Source organism: Drosophila simulans, chromosome 2R, assembly GCF_016746395.2.
Source record: "Drosophila simulans strain w501 chromosome 2R, Prin_Dsim_3.1, whole genome shotgun sequence".
Lineage (NCBI taxonomy): Eukaryota > Metazoa > Arthropoda > Insecta > Diptera > Drosophilidae > Drosophila > Drosophila simulans.
In genome coordinates this window covers 21,742,091-21,768,246 of record NC_052521.2, presented here as the reverse complement: position 1 = coordinate 21,768,246, position 26,156 = coordinate 21,742,091, and the positions used below count along the sequence as shown (strand labels likewise).

At 48.4% G+C, this 26,156-nt stretch overlaps 4 protein-coding genes across 5 annotated transcripts in view; 2 read left to right on the top strand and 2 right to left on the bottom strand.

Annotated features, from left to right (window-relative positions):
• The first annotated feature begins 6,368 nt into the window (after positions 1–6,368).
• On the top strand, positions 6,369–7,955 carry LOC6736109 (vasorin). The gene has a single exon (XM_016181212.3). It carries the CDS (start codon positions 6,546–6,548, stop codon positions 7,953–7,955), a length of 1,410 nt encoding a protein of 469 aa, XP_016029498.1. The 5' UTR covers positions 6,369–6,545.
• A 62-nt stretch (positions 7,956–8,017) lies between these two features.
• LOC6736108 (antigen 5 like allergen Cul n 1) lies at positions 8,018–9,073 on the bottom strand. The gene is made up of 2 exons (XM_002082972.4): positions 8,915–9,073; positions 8,018–8,853 (listed from the first exon to the last, which is right to left on the bottom strand). The coding sequence occupies exons 1-2, from the start codon at positions 9,071–9,073 to the stop codon at positions 8,098–8,100; spliced, it is 915 nt and encodes a 304-aa protein (XP_002083008.3). The 3' UTR covers positions 8,018–8,097.
• Positions 9,074–10,120: 1,047 nt separating this feature from the next.
• Positions 10,121–26,156, top strand: part of LOC6736105 (induced during hyphae development protein 1) — a 27,417-nt gene continuing 11,381 nt past the window's right edge. Inside the window, exons 1-5 of one of the 2 annotated variants that reach the window (XM_039291831.2) lie at positions 10,121–10,271; positions 11,267–11,463; positions 23,424–23,744; positions 24,200–24,282; positions 24,390–25,087. In XM_039291831.2, the coding sequence (XP_039147765.1) occupies positions 23,741–23,744; positions 24,200–24,282; positions 24,390–25,087 (785 nt within the window). In that variant the 5' untranslated portion in view covers positions 10,121–10,271; positions 11,267–11,463; positions 23,424–23,740. The remainder of the gene's footprint in view (positions 10,272–11,266; positions 11,464–23,423; positions 23,745–24,199; positions 24,283–24,389; positions 25,088–26,156) is intronic. The other variant, XM_016181213.2, reaches the window with a different exon arrangement.
• LOC6736107 (cytochrome P450 9c1) lies at positions 15,734–17,607 on the bottom strand. The gene is made up of 3 exons (XM_002082971.4): positions 17,292–17,607; positions 16,696–17,230; positions 15,734–16,638 (listed from the first exon to the last, which is right to left on the bottom strand). The coding sequence occupies exons 1-3, from the start codon at positions 17,468–17,470 to the stop codon at positions 15,784–15,786; spliced, it is 1,569 nt and encodes a 522-aa protein (XP_002083007.2). The 5' UTR covers positions 17,471–17,607; the 3' UTR covers positions 15,734–15,783.

The following is a 26,156-nucleotide window of genomic DNA, read 5'->3' as shown; positions in this document are numbered from 1 at the left end:
GAGGCTCAGCGCTGACACTCAAAGCCGACAAGTTAAGCCTGTCGCACATGGCGATTAAGCGGCGAAGAAGAAGGCTCCTGCTCCTACTCCTGCTCCTACTCCTGTCCTGCCTGTCCCCTCCTCCAGCCTCTCTAGATTAGCACTTTGTTGCAGTTGGAAAAGACTGGAAGCCTGGACGCCCCAAACAGTACCCCAGTGCCCGAAAGTCGCGCCCCCCTTTTTCAAGGGCTTCGTTAGCCCGCCGGCAGTTGCTGTGCCCTCCAGGCTGCGGCCTCCACTACGTATGAGCAATATTGAATCGCAATGCAGCTGCAGTGACGAGGAAAGGGCAAGGGGGAAAGGGAACGGATGGCAGAGCGGATCCACTGAATGTGCATAGTTAGAGTGATAAACTGCTTGGCACGGAAATGGCCCTGGAAATGGAAATGATGTCGAGTGTGCCTCTGTGCATAAAAAGGCCAATTAGAGGACGACCGAGTCGCACGTTTTCCGCCAGGCACTGAGCTAAATACCTAGGATCCACCCATCAGCTGGGAGGAGAGCAAATCCTCTTATCTAATAAATTTAACAAAATTATGTATACATGTTAATCAGCTTTGTGTTCAATTCGGCTTAAAATTTGTAAATCAATTTAGCAAAATATTCTTCAGCGTACTCCGATTTCTCTCCGTGCATCTAAGACCACCTCTCTAGCGGATTTTTCCCAGTGCCTTTGGTAGGCGGAGCAGCGTACACTTGGCGACTGACAAATGCCAGATTTACGAGCGAATCTAACTTTCCCCGCCTACATATATACACTCGTCCTGAGTGTTTATATTTTAGGTTTCGGCCTAGGAATTTATGGTTGCAAGCAAACTTTAAATGAACATTTCGGGGCAGGGAAGGAAATTAAATAAGTTACATGTTCCAGCAGGCCGCTCCACCCGGCATAATCAAAAGTTTTAAATGCATCATAAAAAAGAGGAACTTTTTTTCCTTCGGTCAATTTGAAAACTTGCCGGTGACGTATGTGGGGATTTATGTGTTTTATTTACTTGCCAGCAGGCCAGCGGGCTTCTGTTTATGACAAATCTAGAGGCGACAGGTGGAGGAGATCTGTCAAATGCAGTAAAAGTGCCACTGTGCACATAAAAATATTTATGAGGCCGGAGTTTCAATATCGGCGGAGCAACAAAGGCAATAACAAGTGCGCATACATTTACCTGGCGAAATCGGGCGTGTCCTTGGCTCTTGAACTTGATGTGTGAGCACAGGATACAGGCTACAGCACATATCTTAAGTGGCTGCCTAGCTGGCTTGTGCATTAAACATTGCTCGGGGAGACAGGCGAAATCTGTGCCACATAAATTATCAGACAAATGCTCTTAGCCCGACTTGATGTCGCTTTTATTGACAGTTTTTGGCGCTGTTTTGGGGCCAACTCATGCGTCGATACACCAAGTACATGCGCCTGCCATGACGGGGCGAAAGGGGCCATAAAATTTCAATTATCGAAAATTGCCCCGGGCTCCGGCCCATTCATAATGTAATTAAGGACGGAGTGCACTGAATGCTGACGTTTCAATTAAATTACGAAAATCATTCCATACGAGCCGCGCTTAATATTCATTTCGCCGACGAGCCAGCGAACAAGACTGTTGCCTACTTCCCAGCGCCGAACTTATGTACACCAGTGCATGTGTGTAGGTGTAGGTGGGGAGGTATGGCGGTGTGGAGGTATTGGTGTCTGCGATCCGAGGGACTTCCCTGTGTGTGTGTGTGTGGGCCTGTCAAGTGTGCTTTGGCGCTGTCAATTACACACATCCTTCGGCTTATGAGTGTGTGCGCAGAGGAGGAGAGGAGGAAGGACACCGAGGAGCGGGCAAGGCGTTCTGGGACACCTGGGCGGGGAAACTGTGATTGCCGGCTTACGGGCTGCATCTTTTGTTATCTCGAGGACTTCAGACTGTAGCTCGTAATTAAATTATACTGCACTTATTGCCAGCTGCCAGATTCACCCACCCCTATCCGGTATTCAGCAATCCTTTCCCCCTCTTAAAATATGCCCCGTCACGGCCAGACTTCAGTGGCAGCGCCACCGGCAATTGACCCAGTTAACTGGCCCGGGATGTCAGTTGCAATTGTCTCGGGCCTCGGGTCTCCGGCTTCGGATCTCGGATCTCGCAGCCCGGGTCGCCCACTTTCACTTCATCTAATTAAGCGACCTCTCAATGCGTGACACAATCCCCTGGCCCATAAATGAAAAATTAATCTATTTGCCCGAACTGCAGCAGTTTGTCTGGCATTCATGGCGCGTCTTTCTTGGCCAACAAAGAAATCCGTTAGCTGAGAGGGCCAACTGCAGCTGCCACACTGAAAGAAAGCGGATATTCCGAGCTACATAAACAAAATCTATAAGAAATTAGGATCAAGTATACTGCGTTAGATTATTCCATGCTGTTCCAAAGCAGTTTATATATTTTCTTTTGAGAGATTTTTAAAGTGTAACACGGAGAGTTCATCAGTGCTCAAATAATTAAAATAGTTACACCGTTCCGGGCGGATACCAGGAGGAGAGAGCCAAGGCACTTTACCTCGCTGACAGTAATTTAATTTGCCTGAGCAGGACAATAAGTAGGGAGTCCTTGCTGAGCAACTCTTTCCCCACTGCGGGGAGTTCGCGCGCTGAAACTTAAGTTTACGATCCAATCAAGAGCAGGACATAAAATAAATGCTGGCCAAGCGAAAGATGAAGAACTAGCGAGAGCCAGGATATGGACTCGAATGTATGTAGTAATGTATTGGAGACAGTGACCGTAAAAAGCTGAGCAATAAAATTTGAAAGAAACAAGCCGAGGGAAGACGTCTGTCACGGTCTGCCGTTTTCCTCTGGCTAATGGCTTATGTAAGAGCCCGGAGCCCTGGGACAGGACCTCCGAAGGACCTCGAAAGGGTGTGAAGGCCTCCCGGGCCCGACGCCAGCCCACACAAACCCCAGCCAAAACAAACCCAAACAGCAACAGACGTAAGCGTCTTATTAGATTTTCGTGTGTACTTTACGCCGGGGAAAGGACTCGAGTGCAGGGCGAGTACCAGGAAAACCACGGCGACGCAGAATTGGCAGGACAGCACTCGCATTAACAACTTCATTAGGGCCCGAGCACACACAGACGCGGACACAGGGACTCGGAGACGGACAGGCTGACTGGGCAAACACACACGCTCACGCAGCAACACACAACAATACACAACAACACACAGCTGCTAAACTCAACTGTGAAGTACATTAATTTTGTGGGCTTTGGCAAATGGCCATAAATCTTCGGCTTTCCTTGGGAACTAAGCGGCTATCTATATCATTGGAGGGCCAACTCGCATTGACAGCTGGATTGAATTGGGAAATGCAGCCTCGGCTGACATTTATGGGCCCCAAAAGCCGAGAACAATGCAGCGCTATCTCCCAGGACATTGGCTTCTTTGTTTTGAGAGCCAAAATTAATTAGTGCAGCCGGCTATTCGACAGGGAAACAATGTAGCCGCAGCAGCAATCGGCCAAAACAAATCAAATTACGGAGGAGCCAGCCACTGTTGACGGAGCATCCAGGGCTCCTTTCCCAGGACTAACGAATCAGGAGCAACACTTTCTGAGTGGAGGTCCGGTCCAGCCAGCCCTCGCATGTTGGCAGTGGAGCAACAAAAGTTGCATGCCGCAAATTGCCTTTTTCGTGGAGCTGGCTATAAAAATGTAGAAGGACCAGGATGCCATGCGAACAGGAACCGCAAGCCAAAGGATAACAATTGGGAAATGATTATTCAAAACAGAAGCTGGGAGAGCTCAGTTGCCGGATATCTTTGGGGCATGTATGAGCAATCAATCATGCAAAGCGAGAGGTCTTCATTCATGTTCCCTGGCTAACAAGAAATGTTTTAAGACCACAATTAATTAATAACATAATACAGAAAGTCACTATTCAAATAATTAAATAGAACATTTCAGACACGTCACACATTTCCCTAATTAACATTAAAATCGGAGCTCCTCTTTACGCTTGAGTTATGTTCCGGATTATTGGGCTTGTAAGTTTGGGCATTACATCCATTCTTCATCCATTATTCCAGGGAAATGCTCGTACATTGCTGCCCACTCCTGGGCCTCCCCGGCGTATACTTAATATTTGAGCAGGCAAGAAGGTTGCCGGCCATTATTTGTTCATTATTTAGTTGTTATCAGCTGGATCTCAGCCAGATCCAATATACTGCCGCCTCGGGGCTTCCGGCCCACTGCCTGCTGCCTGCTGCGGTCAAAGGTCGCATTCTGTGGGCACGTCTGCCCATTAGAGACAATAATTTTCTTTAAATTTGCCGATTAAATTGAGCGCAGCGAATTCGAGTGATATCCCAGCCCAATGCCAACCGCAAGTGCGCAGTGTGTGTGCGAGTGTGTGTGCCCGGGTATGCGGGATAATGGGTGCTCTTAAAGCCAGACTAATGAATTTAGCCCGGTCCGCCGGAATTGCGAGTTTTAAATTGCGTGACAGAAGCGCTTTCAAAGGCAATTAGAAAGCGAGCGAGTGTGCAGGCTTTTTGCTGCACACTTGGTCCCGAGTTAACAGGCCATGACAGAAATGTTTAGCATACATCTGGACTGGGACTGGAATCCTTGTGAGAGTCCCTTGCCCATACCCGCGTACAGGTCACGTGGCGCCATCAGCCGCAGCGGCACCGACGACTTCCGGGAAGCGGAAGCTGTAGCCGGCCCGCATTATGGCGAATTAATGCGCCGTTATTAGACAAATGCATGACAAGCGATTCAATTAGGGCGCCATAAACTGTCGTCGGCCAGGCACATACACACATCTACTTGTTGTGACACTCGGCCGGCTGGCATCATTATAGTCAACTGCAGGATGGCGCAGGACAATGCGCTCGCCTGCGGATAATCAAGCGCTCTTAATGATTTCACATTCTGTCCGGCGGGAAATTGCATTTCTGCCATCGATTGCCAGCTCTAGTTTCCACTCTCGCACTCTCGCTCGCTCGCGGTGGCCATCAGAAAGCAATTTAATATTAAAATTTTCATAAATATTCAGTCGGCGAGTCGGCAGGACCTCGCTCGCATTGCCACGTTTGGCACGTTTGGAAGGGATTTTATTTCCCGATTTCCACAAGAACGACGGCCAGTGCCTTCTAACTCGACAGCTGCCCCAATTGATGGCCGTTTTTGATTCGGGCTATTAATTAACAATTCCATTATTGCAGATGTGCGAAAATTGGGCTTTAATTAAATTGCTCGTAATGCCGTAATTATTTCACACACACACACGCGCACTCTGAGTCCACATTACCCGTAATTAATGGGATTTTAGTTAAAAATACATTTTTGCTTGTAATAATGACATGGAGGCAAATACAAATACACCAACATGTGCCTGGCATTTTCAATAAATTTAAGCACACACAGCTCATTAAATGCTTTACATGTGTTGGCTTTCCCCCAGACCCAAGCTCAAATTGTAGAAAAGTCAAGATGGAAAGTCAGTGGCAGGGGGATGGGTTCTGGAAGCCCTAATTTATGCAAATGCCTATGCCACAGTGGGCGTCTGTGGCTGCTCTGGTGTGCCTGTGCACTTATGTAAGCCTCATCAATTTTCCATTGACACAAAGAAGAGTTCCACAGCAATTGCGAATGTAAATGGGGCACCATAAAGTTCGTTAGGGCAGCTCCTCAAGAATGAAGCTCGACGAGTAGATGCTTTTCTGAAATGATTCGCTTTAGACACCCAATTTGGTCTTAAATCTTTAAAGGTGTCTGATTAATTATTTCGCGCTTTTCGATACCCTTCAGATTTTTCAAGTATAAGAAAAACCTTTAAAATAGCAGACTTTAAAAGGCATACTCTCTACCTACGGATGTTCCTTTCGCGACCTCAGCAATTAAGCGGCATGGGAACCGCACATTTAATCCCAGCAGTTGGGGAACATCCTCTCGACACATCCAGCAATCAGCATAAAGCTCCAGCGAAAAGCATTAGGCGTAATTACGAATTGGGCTCAAGTCCCGACTTTTGGATGCAATGAGCTAGACAAGTCCCCATCCCGATGGGATTAGACATGACTTTTGAATCGAAACTAAGTCTCGACTCCGCGAAGTGTGAAATTGCGGCTTCATAGACCCATCAATACGGCGAATCTGACTTAACCCGTAGTGCCGTAGTGTGGGAAATGATTAATGAAAGATATCGGGTGATAAGAAAAGCTGCAAAGGCGATAAGCGTGGGCGGGGAGCTATTTGCTGAGAGAGGGAAAGATAAAAAGGCGAAGCTTCGCCCTGCTATCTTATCAACAATTCAAATCCCAGGGGCTTCTGACTCTCCGCTCAAACTCGCTGGCCAAATGTATTCCAATGACTAACCCAACCAGTGCAAGACCAAAGCATTTTGCTGATAAATTTATTGGAAAAATCGACTCAGAATGTGTGTGAGCTTTTCCGCCACTCGATAAGATATGGAAGTGGCACTAGCTGCGAGCCATTCACCCACTCATTCAGTGCACCGAGAACCTTTACGATGGCGAGTTTGGAAGTTGTAAGAGGTCTGACCTTTGCCCTGCTGCTGACGCAGTTGCTGGCAGCCCACGTCGCCCGGGCGGAAGTCATCGATGCGGAGGAGACGGACCGCTTCTGCTACCCGGAGTCCTCGAAGAACTCCCGGCGCTCCTGCGAGTGCAGCAACGTGAGTGCTTCTCCCTGGGGAAACCGAGCCCTGCGCATCGACTGCAGCTACAAGGACTACAAGGTGGCGGATCTCTCCCAGCTGCTGCCCCTGTACATTGACTCCCTGGACCTCTCCTGGAACGCCCTGGTCTCAGTACCGATCTTCACTAGCGACAGTCTGCACCAGCTGAACCTGAGGCACAACAACATTTCGCAGTTGGTGTCCGGCAACTTCAAGCAACTGACCAGTTTGAGGGAGCTGTACCTGGGCTGGAACAGCATTGGCAAACTAGAGGCCGGATCTTTTGACGGATTGCCACATCTGCAGGTCCTTGACCTGGCCCACAACAATCTGCACTTGCTGCCCGGTCATCTGTTTGCCCCGCTTTTGGTCCTGGGCACCTTGGACATCTCTTGGAATCGGCGCTTCAACGAGTCTGGCGAGGATCTATACACCGGACTCGGGGTGAACTGGAAACTCTCCACCTTAAGACTGGACGCCTGCAGCCTAAATGATCTTCACCTGCCCGTAAATGCGCCTCTGAAAGAGCTTTCCCTCCGTCGAAACCAGTTGAAGCGGATTCCCACACAGCTGCCGGAGACTTTACTCCGCCTGGACATCAGCGACAATCTGCTGGAGGAGCTGCTGCCGGAGGACACGGCCAATCTCACCCAGGTGCGCCAGTTGTTTATCGAGGACATGTCGCTGCTCCAGAGGGTGGTGGCAAATACCCTGACCCACCTAGATGTCCTCGAGACATTGAGCTTCCAGAACAGTCGTCAGCTTAGCCACCTGGACGCGGAGGCCTTTGGACCCATCATGACCACCTCCTCCAAAAAAATTGCTCTGCGATCGCTGAGCTTTCGCGGCACTATGCTGCGCACCTTTAATTCCACGCTGGCGCCGCTTTTTACTCAGCTTGCCGAACTGGATCTCAACGGTCTGCCGCTGCAGTGTGACTGCGAGCTCGTCTGGCTGAAGCAGCTCCCGGTCCAAACCAACGGGCGCTGCTACAAGCCGGCCCGCATCCGCGGCATGCTGGTCACCTCAGCCCGCGGCGACGCCTTCAGCTGCGACACCTGGCCGAGATGGGCCTACGGCCTGGTGGTGCTCTCACTGATCGCCCTCAGCGCCGCGGGCATCTACCTGATCGTCATGGGACTGAGACCCCACCGGGGAGTCACCATGCGCCGCAAGGTGGGTGCCGGCAGTCCCTACGCCCGCGTCACCATCGAGCCCAATCGCCAGGAGAATCCCCACTAGATGTCGCCCAGTGTCCCAGTACCGCCTAAGTTCTTGTAGTCAATCTTTCAAAATCGCAAACAGAAAATGTAAAGCATTTTAATCTAGTGAAAGTTACATTTGAAATATATGTATTTAAGAAAGTACCCATTAACCAGGTATATTAAAGACGTCCCAACTTGATATTGGGGTGGAAGGCCACACCACGATCAGCTCCCAAAACATTCGATGGATGGGATGCGCTGTACTTGATCCTAATCCTAAGTGGCTGCTTTGAGTGAAAGCGGTCGACGGCGTTTACATCGTATTCTTCCTGCAGAGAGCAGAGATTGGGGTAGCGAGGATTCCTTCCCGACCTGCATCCTGTGGCAGCCACGCCCACATGGTAGACCTGCTCGTGGGGCATATTCCCGCGGGCAAAGTTACAGACGATGAACTGCTGGTGCCACAGCACGTGACTCCTCTGGCGGAGCACGCCGCATCCCATGTGGGTGGAGCTTTCCTGTATCAACTGCCGGAAACTGGTGATATTGCTAGCTGGATCGGCGGCCTGCAGATCCTTGTTGGCTCTCATGTACTGGCCAAACCAGTTGGAGATCTTGTGGCGCAGCAGCTCCAAGTCGCTGTGCTTTCCCGCACTGAAGATCACGTGGCCCGTCAGCTGGCCCACGTGCTTGAAACGCCTGGTGTTGCGGCATCCGTCGCCGGACAAACTGCACCTCTTGGCCGCCAGCTCAGCCAGCTGTGCCAGCTCGGGATCCCAGCGGACACTAGCCATTCGGTGGGCGGGTCCGAAGGCGGAGAGTCCGCCCGAAGCCACCTGGTTGCGATAGAAGTTTACCTGATGCACAATAAACGCCTGCAGCTGATTGCTGAGCGGGACTAGTCTGGCCTCCCTTCCGCAATCGAGGCCAAACGTCTGGATCGTATAATATTTTATTTGATATTTTATGAGAATCCGTACAGGGAATGATACTCACCCCGTTGTTGTTGCACGCTACGTGGTCGGTGGAACGCGGACACCAGTGCTCCTGGCAATAGTCCCAGGAGTAGGCGAGAAAGGGGTTGAAGGAAACTATCACCAGGCAGGTGAACCACACTCTGATCGGAAACATTGTTGACTGTGGAAGGGAGGCCATTTACTCTGAAGTCAATCAGTACGAGGCCAGAACATTACGATTTTCACGGCTTAATAATCCCAAAAATGCGAAAACAAATCTATAATACATACGAATGTGTATAGATGATATATGGCTAGTCAAAGCAATAAACAGTTCATCTTCACAGCTACAAATGGTTTTTAAGTAGGCTTTAAAAAATTAATTAATTTGTCCCCCTGCTCGCATTTAAGCCCAATTGAATTGAATTAAACCTGTCAATATGCCACTTGCGCTGAGTCCTTGGCTGGGGGTGACCAGAATTTATATGCCCGACCCACTGGCAGCACTCCATTGTGCGCGGCATTAATAATAATAATAATACAGTATGTAATAGTCGCGTCATAAATACTCGGACCAACAGCTTCAGCTGCGAGGGTGCCGAGAGATTTACGAGCCTCGCGAAGCTGGAATTCGCATAAATAAATATTTTTTGTTTCGCCTTTCCCGTCTGGACACCACCCACCAGTATTGCGCGAATTATTAATTTCGATATCTGACTGGCATTCTTTTTTGCTCATGAATTAGTTAATAGGGGATCCAAAAAATGTGGATTGCTCATACCAGCACTACAAGTTGGAGGTTCGTCCCTTGCAGCTCATGACTAAAGAATAAATGTTGTTCAGAAGCCATTCTAGATTATATTCTAATTATATTCAGAAATTAAAGTAAGAGCTAGTTTTGCCATATCAGTAGAAACGTTGTTGTAAATCCATCCCCTGATGCCCTAATCCGCATTTCTATGGCCAGTTGTGGGGCAATTATTGACAAGTAATTTGCATTTCACTACGACAATCTATCAATGACTAGCTCGTCATCGGCGACGCCTGTGCATATTAATTGTGGGCCATTTTCACGCCGTCTGTGGGCCACAGCAGAAGCCAAAGGCAAAGGATGCGGTCTCTCCGGGCGCCTGCGTCCTGCGTCCGTGTGCCAGTGGCCCAGTGCCACGAGTTGCATGCCACTCCGAAGGCGAGTCCGAATGCGAGGCTGAGTCCGAACCGAATCCGAATCCGAGCCCAACTCGGAGCCGCCAGCATCCGGAGGCGGGCTGTGTGCCAGTTGGAATTGGTGCGTCGAGGCGAGTGGACGCGCTGGCGGATGATTGATGCGAACATTGCGTATACGTCGTGTGTGCGGTTCAAACGTTCGGCGGTTGTGTGTGTGGACTGGGAAGCTGGTGAGCTGGGAAGCTGGGGAGCTGAGGAGCACTAGCTAACTCGAGGACCCGTTAATTGTGCGCTTGACGGTCTGGCATTGGCCGTGCGAATTATAAACCGCTTTCGAGTTCCGCCGGCCGATGTTGTCCTGGCGCTCGTCAATGAATTATAATGTCCTAATACCAATTGACAGGGAGAGCAGCATGAATAAAATATCAAAAGCATTTTGAGCCCCCAGCTCTGGCTGGCGTTATCATCGCGAATGAGCAAGGGCAATTCTCCGGTGTGCCGATGCTTAAGTTGATTTCATTGCTCGTATCTGGGCGAGCACACATCCCTTTGCATTATTAAATATTCAGCGTTTATACGCAACAACAAAAAGTCGTTGCTCTTGCTTTCGCCCTTTGCCCCACTTTTTCCCATCTCGTCTTTTCGGCGAATCTCAAGCTGAGAAGCAAAACAATCCTAATGTACATTGACAGTGTGGTCGGAGAGGAAGCCATCCTACTGGGCCATGTCGCCCGACATCTATATCCACATTCACATCCACATCCGGATTCGCCCAGCGGGCTTAGCGAGTCATGTTTACTTAATGGATACGCCCGGCAACTATTAAGTGCTCCCCAACCGCTCCTTCGCCTCCAATTTACCACCAAGCAGGGCGGGGCGAATGTTAGATTCAATATGGTCCTGCCAGTTAGCCACATTGTCTGAATGTGCAATACAGCCACGGCTGCAGCTAAGCTCGCTGGCGGAGATTAGGAGCACCCTGCTAGAGCCATTATACGCACTTATTATCATTATTATCCTGGAATTACCCCACCAGAAATACTGAGCCCAAAATTACGGACTTGACCGTCCCCGGGGACGGCAACCTGCATTGGTTTATCGCGCTGGCCCCATCTCCAGACCATTACCCTTCCCACAGGACAACAAAGGCATTCCGCGCAGGACTCGCTGCGTCCAGATTCCTTTGCTTTCCTTTTTAATTTTAATGCGAATCTTCCTGCTGCAGGACAGCGGCTAAGGCGGCGAAGGGCGGCAGGTGAGAGCAGTGAAAGCGGAGCCCCAGGCAAAAACCCAGAAAGAATTAAGCCAAGTTGAAGAGCGAGCAAGAAACCCCGCCAGCGGGCGGTCCAACAGCCAACTTCATTTACGTCTGAAACGCAGTTGAAATAAACGACTTCACGACACTGGCGGATTTCCTAAAAAGTAAGTTAAGCCTATGCCACCACCTGTCATCCCTCACCCATCAACCAACCACCCACCACCCACGCCAATCCTCACCTGCACTCGCTCTCGGCATTCCGGAGCAGCTCATTAAGCCCGGGTGTCGGGGAAAGCTGGGAAAGTTCCAAAGACGGTACACGGTAAATAATAAAGCAATACAATTGGAATATCCATTTGTTATGGTTATGGTTCATTACTACAGTCACATAAATAATATTTGAGTTTCCTCAACGAAAAATTAGAACATATTTAATATGACATAATGCTACTAATTTTATATATATTTTACAAGCTTATCTTTTCTGAGAAAAGCTCCAAGTCAATATTAAATTGAAGCAATTAAATATATAGAACACTTATCCAGTTAAATGAATCGTAATTTAATGGTTTCGAGCTCAACGTGATTCCAAGTTCAGCGCGCAAGCGAAAGTATCGAGTTGATTTGGCTTAGACAGAAGTTCTCTGAGGCCGAAACCCCGTATTTTCCGCCATGTAAGAGCGCCCGTGGCCAAAAGGCCAAAGTGGGCGGCAGCCAAAGAGGATTGTGCTTTTGGCCAGTTGGCATTGTTTCAACTCGGAGGCGGATGTGCCGTCGGGGGCGGCATTTCTGCTCCCGCCACTCGCATTCCGCTCATCCGAGCCAAGTTCCCGCATTCCAAGCCGTTTCCTGCCGCCCCTCCGCCGCCTTCCATCCACCAGATATTTACAATTGTCGAGGGCGGCTAATTAAATTTCACAGCGTGGGCTTGGACGAGCTCAAGCGATTCATTTGGCCTACTGCGGAGCACCCGCTTTTGTTTATGTTGCACCTACGGGCGGAATCGGGAATCGGTAGTCCGGAATCCGAAGCCCGGATGCAACTGGCAGCACTGCATGTGGTTGTGCGGGGAGGGGGGTGGGTTGGGGTGCCCGAGGGTTTAGGAATGGCAACAGCTGGCGGCGGAGAAATATTAAAAGTTTTTACCTACGGCTTCCTGCCAGCTGCCACATGCCACATCCTCACTCGGCTGGTGGCGGGAAGGGGAATCCCCAACCCAGCGAGGCCCAACGCCAGGGAACCAAACCGAAAAATGTCACACAAATGTGGACCAAAGCGATTTATGTGCAGCAGCTCAGTTATGACAATGCCAGCAATGCAAATTCACGCTTGGCCAACCGAATGTGCATTAGACAATAATACTGGAAGTGGGTGTGCCACCCATATGTGGCACGTACATGTATTTGCTAGCCAGGATCTTGCAGCCAGGCTGACAGAAGCCGCAAGGACGAGCCAGGACCAACCAACAGAAACTCGATTGCCATCGCATAAACAAAAATGTTGCAGAAATTGCTGTAATGCGGCGGAGCATTAAATAAAAACCGAAAATAAAATTATGTTTATTTTCCCCATCTCAACGCAAATGTGTGTGTGCGAGTGTAAGTGTGTGTGTGCTTGTGTGTGGCTTCTGGAGGAGGTCTTCAGAAACTTGCCAACGACACAAGAAACTTTCTCTTGAAGCACTCTCCAAATTATGCTTTTCCTTCTTGTTTTCCTTATGGGGGAAACTTGCTTACACCGAATTCAAGAGACGTTAACAACGTTTTTCCCGAGCTGGGGACGCAGGGGGGGCTGGAAAGGCGGGGGCGGCTGGTTCGTATTTATATACAAGCTCTACAAGCTGCGATAAGCGAAAGGAGAGCACATTCAGATGGGGCTCAGATATTTGACTACGAGGGAACAAACAATGTCAGGCGATTCAATTACATAGTTTCGAAATACGGAGACTTTAGCATCCTGGCCATTGTGACATTATAGGCCATTACGGCATCTTAAAGTTGGGATTTGATTAAGGACTTGCCTCGGCTGAATGTTAAAGTGCACATTATCCTTTTGCTGGAAGCTAACTCACATTGATGATCCAGCAAATTTTCCAAGTACGAAGCAAACAAATAAGACAATTTTTCAATACTTATAATTATCCATTTGTCACCGCTTTTCTGCCGATGATTGAACGCCAGGATTTGGAATTTTCAGCAAAGTGTGCGCATACACGAGGGAAAACACTTGACACACAGCCATACGAACGCTATCGCTTCGTGCTTATCGCAAAACGCATCGCAGCAAGGCAGAAAGCGTAGGAGGAGCTGGGAAAGCTGGAAAAAGGGAAAGCCAGAGGGAAAACTCGTGTGCGACAGTTTGCCATTGTGCCAAATTGTTAATGCTCAGCATTCTCGGCTCGCCTTCTCCTTTTGGCCGCTGCCTCGTCTCATTGTTCCTGGCATTATCATTGTATCGTCGTCATCGCTGTTATTCTCCTATTCGCCTCCTTTTCCGCACCCTTCCCTTTTATTTCATTCTCTGTTTTTCTTTTTTATATTTTGCGTCTGCCGGGAAAATGTAATGCTTCTGGTGGCGTCTGGCGGTCGCGGCGCCAAAGTTTCTTTATGACCTCTGCTCTGTATCGGGGATAACACCCCACACATACCACATTTATATATATATGTATATATATAGTATCCAGGCCACATTTGTGTGGGTGAATTGATTGATAAGGTTGCTGTGAACAAAACAGAAAACAGGAGTGGCAACAGAACGCAGTTGTAGAAATAGCTCTGCTGGTGTCGCCACAGTTTATGACGTTTTCCAGATTACGCATACGCAGCGCTGGCATTTGAAGATTACGCATACGCAGCGTTGACAAGGCAAGCAGCTGGCAGGCGGAACTCGAATGCAGCCACCCAAAAACCGAAGGAGAGTCTCGAAACATGACGCTGCCGGCGGCTAGCTGCGAAACTGAGAAGCTGGGAAACTGGGAAGCTGGGAAACGAGCAGACTTCGGCCATAAAACGAACGGCCAGAACCGCAAAGCGTTTGCTTAGTTATCCCCGCCAGCATCTCGCAAACTTTTCGCTTTAATTCCACTTTCCGCTGCCTTTGCCTCATTTTTAAGCAAATATTGTGGTAGACTTACACACATCCACTTCCACGTCCATGTGCGATTGCCGCCGGCCTATTTGCTCCTCCACATGTGACTCAATCCAACCCGTTTTGCATGGGCAGCATTGTTGCAGCGAGGACGACAACAAGGCTGCCAATAAAAAACATCCAACTAATTTGAAGCGCGTTGAAAGTTTTACGAATCTCGAGGCCCCAAGTTATATGCAACTAATTACGTGCGTTACATTGTGCGAATGGTAAATGGGTGTGTGGGGGTGTGGATGTTTGCACGGCCATATCTGGTAATTGCCTTCGCCTTTTTACGGCCCTGGGGTCTTAGCCTAATGACCATAGGCGTGCTCCGGACTTGACCACCGTCACCATGGCCATCAATAGATGCAGAAAGTTGGGCCAAGTTCTTCAAGCTAATCAGATTTACAGGCCAAGTGGATTGCCAGTACGACGCAGTAAACATGGCTTACAAAGTACCACTAAATGTAAAGAGCTGAAACTAAGCAGGTTATCGCAATATTAGTGCAGTTGTAAAGTCGTAAAGTAGATGAAGTATAGTGGGATATGGTTTGCAATCAAAAGCAACCCACTTTGAGTTTCCCAGGGTTATGGAAAACGTTGGAACCGAACGTTTTCCGAAACGAAAACAGAACGCCAAGGACTTCTGACCGATTTCTGCATTTCAGTGGGCCAAAGACTAACAAACTTCACTTGGTTTTCCAGTTTAGTCACCTCAGTCACCGCGAATTTCGAATATATATCTTGCAACACAGTTTGATGTTAATTATCTGACTTTGCTGCACAGCATATTTTTGACAGGCTATTGCGGGGTGTGAAAATCGAAGGAGGAGGGAATCTTCTCCCTTACCAGCCATCGTTTTTCCTGCCCTGCGACAGTGAGTTTATGACACGAGTGTAATATAATTCATATTGTACCGAAAAATTTTAATGCCGCCTGAAAAATACCTCCCAATAAATAATCCTTAATGTCCCGTGTGTGTGAGTGGGTGGCTGTGCTGGTGTGCGAGTGGGCGGGAGGGCGTATGTGTGGCTGCTGACGCCGCCCACCAGCCACACCCCCTGTTATTTTATGCGGTGTAACCGCAACACATACAACCTAGGTGGTTGGACGAGGCCATCATGTCCTGACAGTATTATGACGTTGCTCGTCGCCCGCTCCTAACCCGGAATCTCTGCCCGTGACATGGACTTTAAAGCCGGAGGACCCAGGGAAAACAAAGCGAATGGAGAATGAAACATGGCCGCGACAAATTTGTCAGCACAAGGGTGTCCAGATGAAATAAATGGCCCGTTTTTGTTTCGTTTTCTCTCGCTTTATTAATATTTATGTGTGTCTGGGGGCGTGTTTTTAATTAAGCGGGTCCACGGGACTCCAACTTGCACCAGAACAGCTCCCGGGGCATCAGTCGGAAGCCGGAGATGCTGCTCATCATGTCCGCCGGAGTGCGATCCGTGGGCTTCAGGTGGTAGCGCAGGACCAGCTGGAAGATCAGGGACTTCACCTCCATGAGAGCCAGCCGGTTGCCGATGCAGCTTCGTTGGCCTACTCCAAAGGGCATGTACGTGAACTGGCGGATCTCGTGCTTGTGCTCCTCGTCAAAGCGCTCCGGTCGGAACTCCTCGGGTTCCGGGAAATTATCCGGGTCGTGATGAAGTGCCCCCACGTTAATGTGCACTAGGTCGTCCTCCCGCAGCTCAACCACTACCTCGCCCTCCTCGTCCTTCAACTGGAAATCAGACCCACACATTCGATCCACGATGAACGCCGGTGGCCACTTTCTCAGCGACTCGGACACCACGCAGTCCAGATACTTCATGCCCATCAGGGTGTCGTAGTCTAGTGGCTTCTCACCCAACTGCTCCTTTACGGCCCGGATCTCCTCGAACAATTTATCCTGCACTTCGGGGTTCATCATGAGTTCGTAGCTGGTGAAGCTCAGGCAGGTGGCCACCGTTTCGAATCCTGCCGAGAAAAACAAGAGGCACTGGGCCAGCAAGTCGTCATCGTTGAACTCGGCCCTATCCTGCTGTGCTCCACTCTCCGCGGATCCTTCTTGCTCTGCCTTAAACTGTCTCTGGGCCTCCATCAGCAGATGAATCATATCGGGCCGCACGATACTCTGCTCCTTTCGATACTTCATGGCACCAAAGACCAGCTTTTTGAAGTAGTCCACGTTGTTCATGTCCATCACGGGGACCCGAAGTGCCTAGAAGAAAGAAAAGGTCTTACAACTTCAATAAAGAATGGAGAGGTCATAGCTTACCTTCATCAATTTTGGCATCAGAATGTATAGCATTACTTTGAGTCCGCCCCAGAAAGTAAACTCCGAGATGCGCTGGCCGATGGAAAAGAACTCGTTGTTGGGATCCTTGAAGGAATTCACTTGGATGCCAAAGGCAGCCGTCGCGATCACGTCGTTGGTGTAGCGCGTGAAGAAGTCCTTTAGCTCCAGTTCGGAAGTGCCGGCATCCAGTTGGCGCTGCACGAAGTCCACCGCCTCTACATTGCAGAAATGGATGAGCTCGAACATCTGGCGGATCTTGAGGCTGGTGAAAGTGGGCGTCAGGGTGTTGCGCATTTGCTTCCAGCGACGATCCCGCAGACTGAGCAAGCTCTTGGAAATCACGCTGGTATCGTTGAATCCATCAGTTATTCCCTTGCGATGGTTGCTGAAGGTATCGAAGTTCTTGATGCCCACCTGGCGAATGAGTTCCGGGTCGGAGAGATAGTATAGGGGATCCCGCAGGTTGTAGACTCCATAGACCTTGTGCTGCTTCAGACGCAAGTGCAGGTCAATGCTAATGGAAACGGTAAAACGTAACTAGAAGGAGCTGAAAGAGGGTCGTCATATTTACTTACCTATGTTTTATGTACGACTCTTTACCCATCAGCACCGACCACGGAATATTTCCCAGCAGGGGAATGGGCTTTTCGTGGGCCACGCCCCTCTTCGAGAAGTACCCGAAGGTGTAGACGGACCATTTGTACAATAGCAAACCGATGAAGGCCACGAATATCGACAACTCCACGAAAACCATGACGGGATTTTGGGGATTGAGAGTGGGAGTAGGGAGTAGAAGACTCTAATCGAGCTGCGCAGCGCGGGGAGGTTCCCGAAAATTCAGAGAGCGACTTCGCCAGTCAACAGACGGAACGCCACTGAAATAAACAATGCGCGCTCTTTCTGTATATATATAGAAGCTATCTCGGAGAGAGATACTATGGGCACATATATAGCGAGAGAGAAAAAACCGGCGAAAAGTGTGAATGTGTGTTTACCTGATTAAGCGAAAAAAACAAACATTAAGAGAGTAGGTTTACTTATCAATTAGCATTGGAAATCACATGAACATTATAGAGATACATATATTTATAAGAACTATCTGCATGGTATTGCAAGCCACATTAACCAAATATTCAAAAACCACAGCAGCTACAAATTTCGGCGCAACTTTCAACCCCATTGCGAAATGGGAAAAACAAATGACGTAACTGAGATATAAATAGATCCTAATCGAAATATTCCATTAGATGGTAGCAGGATGGCCACACACAAAACGGATTAATCCGAACAGATAACTCCAATCTGATGACTAAGCTACTTTGCTGGTTTCCTGGAGGAAACTCACTAAAGTCCATGAGCATGTGCGACTGGATTCAGTTCTCAGCCGAGATGAACATGGCATTCGGCATGTCATGCCTAATCTCATTGGCATAAACTAATTTCAGCACTAATCCCCCAAAGCGACTCAACTATTTATTATAAAGGACTTAGCGAAGACAACCCCGTGGAGTGGGAGCTGGGGGTTGCTTAAGGAGCCGAGGGAGCTACGTGCCTGGGATCTTCCCGCAGTGGCGACCTCAAACTAAAACTCGAAGTCAAACTCAAACTCTGTCCCTCGCTGCATCTACACTGGCAAAGCTATAGGCCGATTGAAATATATCTGATGATATATACATATATATACAATTAAAATAAAGGTTTGGTTTTCCACTGCTTAAATAGGCGGAAGGATCGCTAACAAATCAGAATGCCAATTTTAAAACACTCTTCCAAGTGGAGCAGTATCCTTTTGAGAAGTACAACCCTGTATGATTTTGTGAGTTTGAGTGGTGATAGCTTAATAGCTTGTAGTTTGCAGGTGGGAAAAGTTTAGTGTGCCGGCATCCAGCTTCTAACTCGCTCTAATCGGAGAGGTCCTGAGCGAAGTCCTTGGCCATCCAACTCACGTCCCGGCCAAATGACAAAATTTGCTTGCATTTAGTGCGACGCTAACGGGAAATTATTGCACTGCTTGCAGGACGAGGGAGCGATGGAGCCATGGAAAGGACCACAAGGGACGATGAAGACAAAAAGCCAACAAATCGGTTGGCAGGCAAAAATCCCATTTGATTCAGCGGTCAGTCCGGAATATCAAATGAGAGCAAAATCAATCTCTCGCTCGTCCTTTGAGCTCCAGTTCTCGCCCGCCTTGTTGTTGGGAGCTAAGTCTGTCTTCCAATGGAACTGCTTGTTGCGGCCAGAGGCGCAGAAGGGCCAAAAAAAGGGGATCGCTTAAGTACTATCCTTTCAATTCTTCTTTTGATGATATATAAGTTACATATGTTAGCTTGCCACATGAATGAGACCCCTGTTTATAAATCTATCCTAAGCCACTGGCCTTCTTCATCGTTTTTGTTTCTGCTGGATATCAAATGTGTTTACATTGGCAAAAATGGGTCGAGGTGGGCGAGTTCAGGGGGAGGTTGTGTAGAGTGGAGTGGAGTGGAGTGGGGCAAATGGCCAAGTACTTGAAGACGCTTTTTTTGCACTTCATTGGCAACCGATGGGTTTGGGCCATTTGAATCGTTCGTCCTCGCAATCGACCTTGTTCGTTGGCTTTGTTGCTGTTGACTTGGCCGTTTGCGAGTCTGTTTTCGCTTCCCTTTGCCTTTCCGTTCGCCATTAGGACTCAAGTGCCGCCAAGTTGTGCTCCTAAGTGGGATCCTCTTTGATGTCCGCCCAAATACCCAAAGTCAATGTTTTGACATTCTGACTCTAATTAGGCCAAAACGCTGTGTTTTCTCTAATCAAACGGATAATAACGCTATCGCGGCCGCGCACACAAGCGCAAACATTTGCCCAGCCAGTAAGTGTGTGTGATTTCGAGTGCCCAGAGCGGTGTGCATAAGGTGCTTCAGGAGGCAGATGGGCGGAAGTGGGTGGTGCACTTGACATATATCCTGCGTTCACCATAACCACCCACCCAAGAAGGTAGGAGGGAATGTGGGGTAGAAACATAACAAATACTCTCGCAAAAAATCTAAAGCTCATCTTTGTTTTGTGTACGATTCGTTATGATGATAGCATCATTAAATTATTTAAAATGCTTAGGGCTTAGATTGCATTAACTTTAATACAGTTGATTGAATTGCTTTTGGAACGCCTTGAGGCAAACACTTGGCCACTGTTGCGAATTCCGAATACGAGTTTCCTCTCTTCTACGTATGTCCTGCCATGCTGTCCTGCCATTCTCCCCTCTTCCTGATGTTTGATTTGATAATTTATAATTAAAATAAACAGACAATGCAGGACATCATACATGAGTGTTTGCTGCTCCGAATCTGAAAGTATGCAACCCGAATTAAGCTATCTCCAAGGATTCCTTAGAGACCTTAGCTCGGATCCTCGGGCCTGGTCAAATCCGCTTTGAATAACTGCTTATTGGAATGCCAAAAATGTTTCTGCCCGATAATCGCGCCATAAAAGGCTTAGCCAACTGCATAGTGGAAAAGGACACACACTCACACACTCGCACGCCCCGAAACCACATTCCATATAAAATGTTAATTTATTGCCATTGTGGGCCATTCCACAAACGATGTTATTATGCAATCGCTGGCAAAACATGCCCGGAAAAATGCCTGAGCACACAAAGCAAATCGCCCGAATTTCAGTTTAAATGTGTTTCTATGGCGGCGTGGAACCAAATTTATGACAAACGGAAACCGTTTTAGCTAGATTTTTCGCCAGAAAATCAACAAAATGCAATAAATATGTGTACAAAAATAAAGCAGCCAATGGGGAACAGTGCTCCGCCCTGCCCCCCGGCCCACTTATTGATTCCGCCCGATGCGCCGCCTTGTCGTCGGGATCTCGTTTTGGAGAAAGTGGCCAAAAGACAATGCCCGAGCTGGCGGCCAACACCTGCTCGCACGTGACCCGGGCCAGGAATTTATGTGTGTCGAAGGAAATCGAAAAACATTTTTTATGCACACATCAAATTTATGGCCAAACAGGGCCGATCTCCCCAAATATGGACTTGGCCAGATAGCCTTCTCCCACTCCAATCGACTCCACGCCACTCCTTCCATTCCGGGCTTCGCGACCTCCTGCACTCCGCAGCCAGCATTCCCCCGTCAAATATTTGCTCACGGAGCCCGTCCGCCGGCAACGCGACTCCTGTCAATCGCAAATTCCTGATCCCGGGGTGCGGGTCAGCCATGTCCCCGCATAGATGAGTCCTGCTTTGTGCGCATACCGTGCACTGGGGTATCCGGAGTTGTCCCCACGTCGATGGAGGCCAGATTCCACAGCTTCAAAGCTCATTTCAAAGTTGACTAGCACTTTTCCTGAATTTCTTGTGTTGGCTTCAAAGTGTCATAAAATGAATGATACATGGGGGAACAAGGATACATGGATAGAACTTAAATATATAGAGGTTCACTGGTACTATCAATACTATCTTTGAACATATGTACTTGCCGAAATAATCGAGATAATAAGTGGGTTAATTCCCACATATGCTTTCAGAGCGATCGAACCACTTGCCTTTATAGCCTTTACCTAGAATCCTGCTCGGCCCATCCCTGGCTAAAATAAAAGAATGCCCAAATGTGATAAGGATGCTTACACAATGTGGGCCTTGACCCTCGTTCCCCCGCCGCCTCTGTGCGCACTCATTCAAATTTATGCTTATGCCCAAACGCTGATTATGACAAATATGTCACGGTCCACCGAACACGCCACCCTCTTACCACCCACTTACCACCCTCCACTTGGTCCGCCCCTGTCCCCTTACAGTGTGCCCCTCTTTCTATGGGGGCCTATTATTTCTGTGGGCCTGTTTGTTTGCAGGCGCTTTGTTAGCCCTCGGTCAGTTGACGAAAATCCCAAAATAAATAAAAGTTGTATTATTAGCTTGGTGGCGCTTGGAAGCGGAGGGATGGATGGGACAATGGGTGGGACAGGACTTCTGGCTCCATTCAGACGGCCACTAATGACACGCACGCAGAGTCTCAAATAAATATGGGTACACCAAATATGTTTTATATATATTCACGCATCGTGATGTGTCAACAATTATACTGTGCAAATTGTTCGATGTGTGTGTGTGTGTGTGGTGCTGTGTCACCTGCCACATTTGCTTTATTGCCACTCATTAGAGATGCTCGTCGAGCGGCAGGTGAACCCTTCCACCTGGACCCCGCCACCCTTGCGACCTTGGCACTCCCGATGTTTTACATGTTGCTCTGTTGACTTCCAGCACGTATTAGTTTTTCCACCCCGAGTCCGCCCCTCATCAAATCCCTGCGATTTGACAGCAAATGACAAAAGATTCCGCTCGCCAGCTGCTGCGACACTTTGATGAATGGGGTCACCGAGTTGCGGCTCCAGGATTTACGGCTCTGCCGAATAGGATACAAATGTTAAGCGCTCCGGCGATCGGAGTTCGCCTACTCACATACACGCCCAAAAGTTCACAACACAATTGGTTCGCGATTCGAGACAAAAGTTTCTTCTGATAAATACCCATTTCTTTACTGCTTCCAATAGTTATAAATATATACTTTCAAGTAACTAAGAGCATTAAATCACAGCTTTAGCCCGTTTTTTAATACTATCCTTACCACAATGAAACAATACTTGTAATTGTGGAAACTTAATGCCTATGATATCAACTGCTCCACTTTTTGTTTGCAGTGTATGCCGCGTCGATAATTGTTTTTGCCAAACTAATAACGATTAAACCTTGAATAAATAGTAAATTGCTGCTTTGTTGCTAACGGATTATTATTATTCTTCATCTGAGATAAATAGCTTTCAAATATAAATTAGAAATCGGACTACGACTGTTTTGGCCAAAAAAACGGATTTGCTCGAACAATCAGCACTATAACTATGGCAGAAATACTCCATTACCAGAAAGGTCTATCCTCAAAAATTAGCCAAAAAGAGTCACAATCGTTTTAGAATGAGTTTTTTGCACTGCCAAAGGTCCAAAATAAAGTCCCCTATCACAATTTGGCAGATTTTCAAAAATTAATTTTTGGCCAATTTTTGCATTTTTTATAAGGGGTAACATCATTAAAATTTGAAAAAAATTGACAAAAATTTTAAGTTTAAAATTTGAACGCCAATCGATTAGGAATGTAATTAGGAGTTGAAAAAAGTACACCATTCAGAATTTGGATCATAGAATCGATTTTTTTGACGAAAATACTGATTTTTTGGTGGGAAAGAAGAGGTTGTAAGTCGCGTGGAAGTCATGCACCTATTTCAGTTATTGTTCGCTCTCAATTTCGAGGATTTCAGGACCATGACTTTCCGTTCGGCAATTGTCCTGGCAACGGCGATTACATTGAGTGTGCGATGCGTAATTGTCGGCATTTCTGCCGGACTAAGTCGAGCAATCTCTCTAAGCCAACAATAGAAGGGTCTGTGAAACCCGGATGGCGTAACTGAGCCGGAGCCGGGCCAACAAAAAAAGGATTATTTTGATTATTTTGCGTGTTTGCCGGCGAAAGTGGGTGGGCGGCTGGGCTGGGGCCTGTTTATTTCAATGAACTTGCCTTTCAAACGAAATTTTATCATGCTTGGCCAGGCCGAGTTAACCATTTGGCATTTTCCCGAGAAGCATCGCAACAATAAACCGAATGCGTAAACAGAGCACATTTGAATGAAATTTGCTTATGCCTGTGCCTCATATTCTCTCCTCCTCCCTCCCGCAGACATCCAATCCCTGTGGCTAACGAGCTGGCTCAGCTCCGGGAGGACCAGCGGGCGGACCAAGCGGAGCACCGGCGAAGGATTCGGAATCGGAGGCGGAGGCCACGAGAAGCGCGCAGTCAACGTTTACACGCTCCAGCAGCCGCATAAGTTTCCGCTTCAGTTGGACGTGCACGGCGGCGGTAATTGTAGCTTTGATTGCCACCAGGAGCTGGACAGGATCCGTCATCCCGGCGTCCCAGCGCCGCGCCAGCAGTCAACAACACCTTCCTCGGCACGGGCCGGGGAGATCTACGAAACCAAGTTTATTGAATGCTCAATGGGTAAGCAACCACTCCCTCCCAGAAACAATCACAATCAGCAGGCAGCAATAAGAATTTAAATTAAATTTTCGCCTTTTTCCGCCCCTCGTGAGCGCTTTTCCCGGGGATTTTCCCTTTTCGATTGCGGAAAGTTGAAACAGAAACGCCGTCTGCTGTTTGATTCCACAGTTCAATTTGCATAATTTTGTTAAGCAACATTTTCGACTCGGCGGGGCAGGGATTTCCATGGGTCATTCATTCGGTTTCCCATCACGCCAAATCTGTTCTAGTAGCCTAAAAGCCCTGATACCCTTATCCTTATAATCATGTATTTGCTGCAGGGGAGTCAGACAGATAAGATACTCTTAAATAATACTCTGCTCTTGATTTAAAACACTTAAGATGAAATATTTAAAATTGATTCGATTCGACATTCAATTGAAGTAAATCACAACCCTTTTCCGTTGCCCGTGCAGCCCAAACGATGGACGACATGGTCTTCCAGTGCAGCAATCAAAACTCGATCTATGTGCTGAATGCCAGCTACGGTTCCTATGGGGTGAGTCCTGCAGTCTGCGAGTCCACTTGCACATCTATCTGAGCTTCTTTCGTCCTTCCTTCGGCACTCCCTGCACATCCCTCCGCATCTCTCCACCATCTTGGCAGGACTATGGCACATATGCGGCAACAAAGCGTGAAATAAATGGCAGCCGGAGCAGAGCGGCAAATCCAATTGGGGCGACTTGCTCGAGTGGCGTCCTGCAGCATAAATTCAAAACTTTCGGCAGTGCCGCAGCAACAACAGCAGCCGCGGCAGCTGCAGCGGCACCAGCCATGGACGCAGCAGCGGGAGGCGCAGCAAACTACGTAAATCCTGTCGCTACATCAATGTCAACCGCAATGTGTTCACCGGCAACGGCGGCCCTGCAAAAACTGTTCAATTGCAGCGTCGGCGTCGCCTGCCAAAATGTCACCCACGCCCACAGCAACCACACCAACCAAAGCAGCAGCACCAACAGCAGCAGCAGCATCAGCAGCAGCCACATCCACATCAGTGGCAGCAACAACAATGCCGCCGCCAGCAACCATAACAATAGCTGCCTGTCGGCGGCAGGCGGAGTGGGCCTCCAAAGCGCCCGGAATCGGAGCCGGAGTGGCGAATGCCTCGATGGCGCAGCGGGAGCGGTTACCTCGTCAGCCGGGGGCGGAGGCGGAGGAGCAGGTGGCCTCCCTCTGCTCCCAAAGAAGAAATGCACCAATGTCAAATCAGCGCTTATTGCCAAGAAGACAAAGTTTCTCAAATATCTCGAAGAAGAAAAATGGCGCAGCAACGCGGCAGTTCCGGAAGATGCTGGTGCCATCAGGTATGTAACACCCAGACACTCGGAGAAATCGGAGTGCACCTGACCTCAATACAATATAATAGAATAATTTTGTATATCAACTTATTTTTCCGAGTGCATTTGGCGAGTATGTGCGTTTGAGTCAGTGTGGCAATCTCCTAGCCGTCGCAAAAACTTATAAATTCCCATAAATGTTATAGGGCGTCGTGCAACGCGCTGCAAACTGTGGCAAGTTTTATGACGGCAATCCGGGGGACAAGTGCTGGTTCCGCGGTCCTAGTTGCCATGCCGAAGTGGTTTCTCATTAAGTTGACTGAGGACCGGCAAATTCCCTCTCGCCCGGCATGCGATTATTTCATAATTTCATAATTAATTATTGAAGAGCAGCAATCGGCGTTAGTTGCCATTTATAGCCGAGTGAATCGCTGAACCCATCGCGGCCATTATTCCAGATATCGATTGGTCATTCCCCTTGGCCTCTCCGGTGGCCTCCTGGTGGCCAAATGCGCCTTTCTTGTCCGGACTGCGGCTTCTAAGCGCTTTCAATTATCTGTCAGCGGACACTTTGTTGCATCGGGGAAACTTTGTGGCGTTGTTCACGAAGTCATAAGTTCTGATCATCATCATCATAGCAAAGTTGCTTCCCGCACTTTCCACCCGATTTTCCGCCCGCTTTCCGCCTTTTCCGCCCAGCAGTCATTTGCGAAATTGAAAAATTAACGCGGTCGCCGTAAACATAAAGTGAGGCGAAAGCATCGGCGCTTAAAGAGGACTTAAGAAGTTGATTAAAACGCCGATGCCGCCCAGCCCATAAAGGCACACATTGAAGTGCAATAATCACATTCTGCGAAACTTGCCGCCCAAGTTGCACTTACATACATGTTACGAGCTACACCCGTCCCCTGACATCACTCATACGCACTGTTTTTGGGCTCCACCCCCCCACCATCTATCCATTTTGCAATAATGATGTCAGAAGTTCGCTCGCTCACTGAACATTTTCGCTGGCAAAGGCGGCTGCGAAAATTTCATTAATTGCACCGGGCGAAAAGGGCGGCTTCGCTTTGATTTATTAGTGCCCTGTGCGCAT

What these genes read in the sequence shown, in the direction of transcription:
- LOC6736109 (XM_016181212.3), top strand. Translation starts at nt 6,546, where the DNA reads ATGGCGAGTTTGGAAGTTGTAAGAGGTCTGACCTTTGCCCTGCTGCTG.
- LOC6736108 (XM_002082972.4), bottom strand. Translation starts at nt 9,073, where the DNA reads ATGGCCTCCCTTCCACAGTCAACAATGTTTCCGATCAGAGTGTGGTTC. An exon ending in TAGCGTGCAACAACAACGGG is followed by an intron (nt 8,854 to 8,914) that starts GTGAGTATCATT and finishes TATACGATCCAG; the next exon opens with ACGTTTGGCCTCGATTGCGG.
- LOC6736107 (XM_002082971.4), bottom strand. Translation starts at nt 17,470, where the DNA reads ATGGTTTTCGTGGAGTTGTCGATATTCGTGGCCTTCATCGGTTTGCTA. An exon ending in GAGTCGTACATAAAACATAG is followed by an intron (nt 17,231 to 17,291) that starts GTAAGTAAATAT and finishes CGTTTCCATTAG; the next exon opens with CATTGACCTGCACTTGCGTC. An exon ending in TGATGCCAAAATTGATGAAG is followed by an intron (nt 16,639 to 16,695) that starts GTAAGCTATGAC and finishes TCTTTCTTCTAG; the next exon opens with GCACTTCGGGTCCCCGTGAT.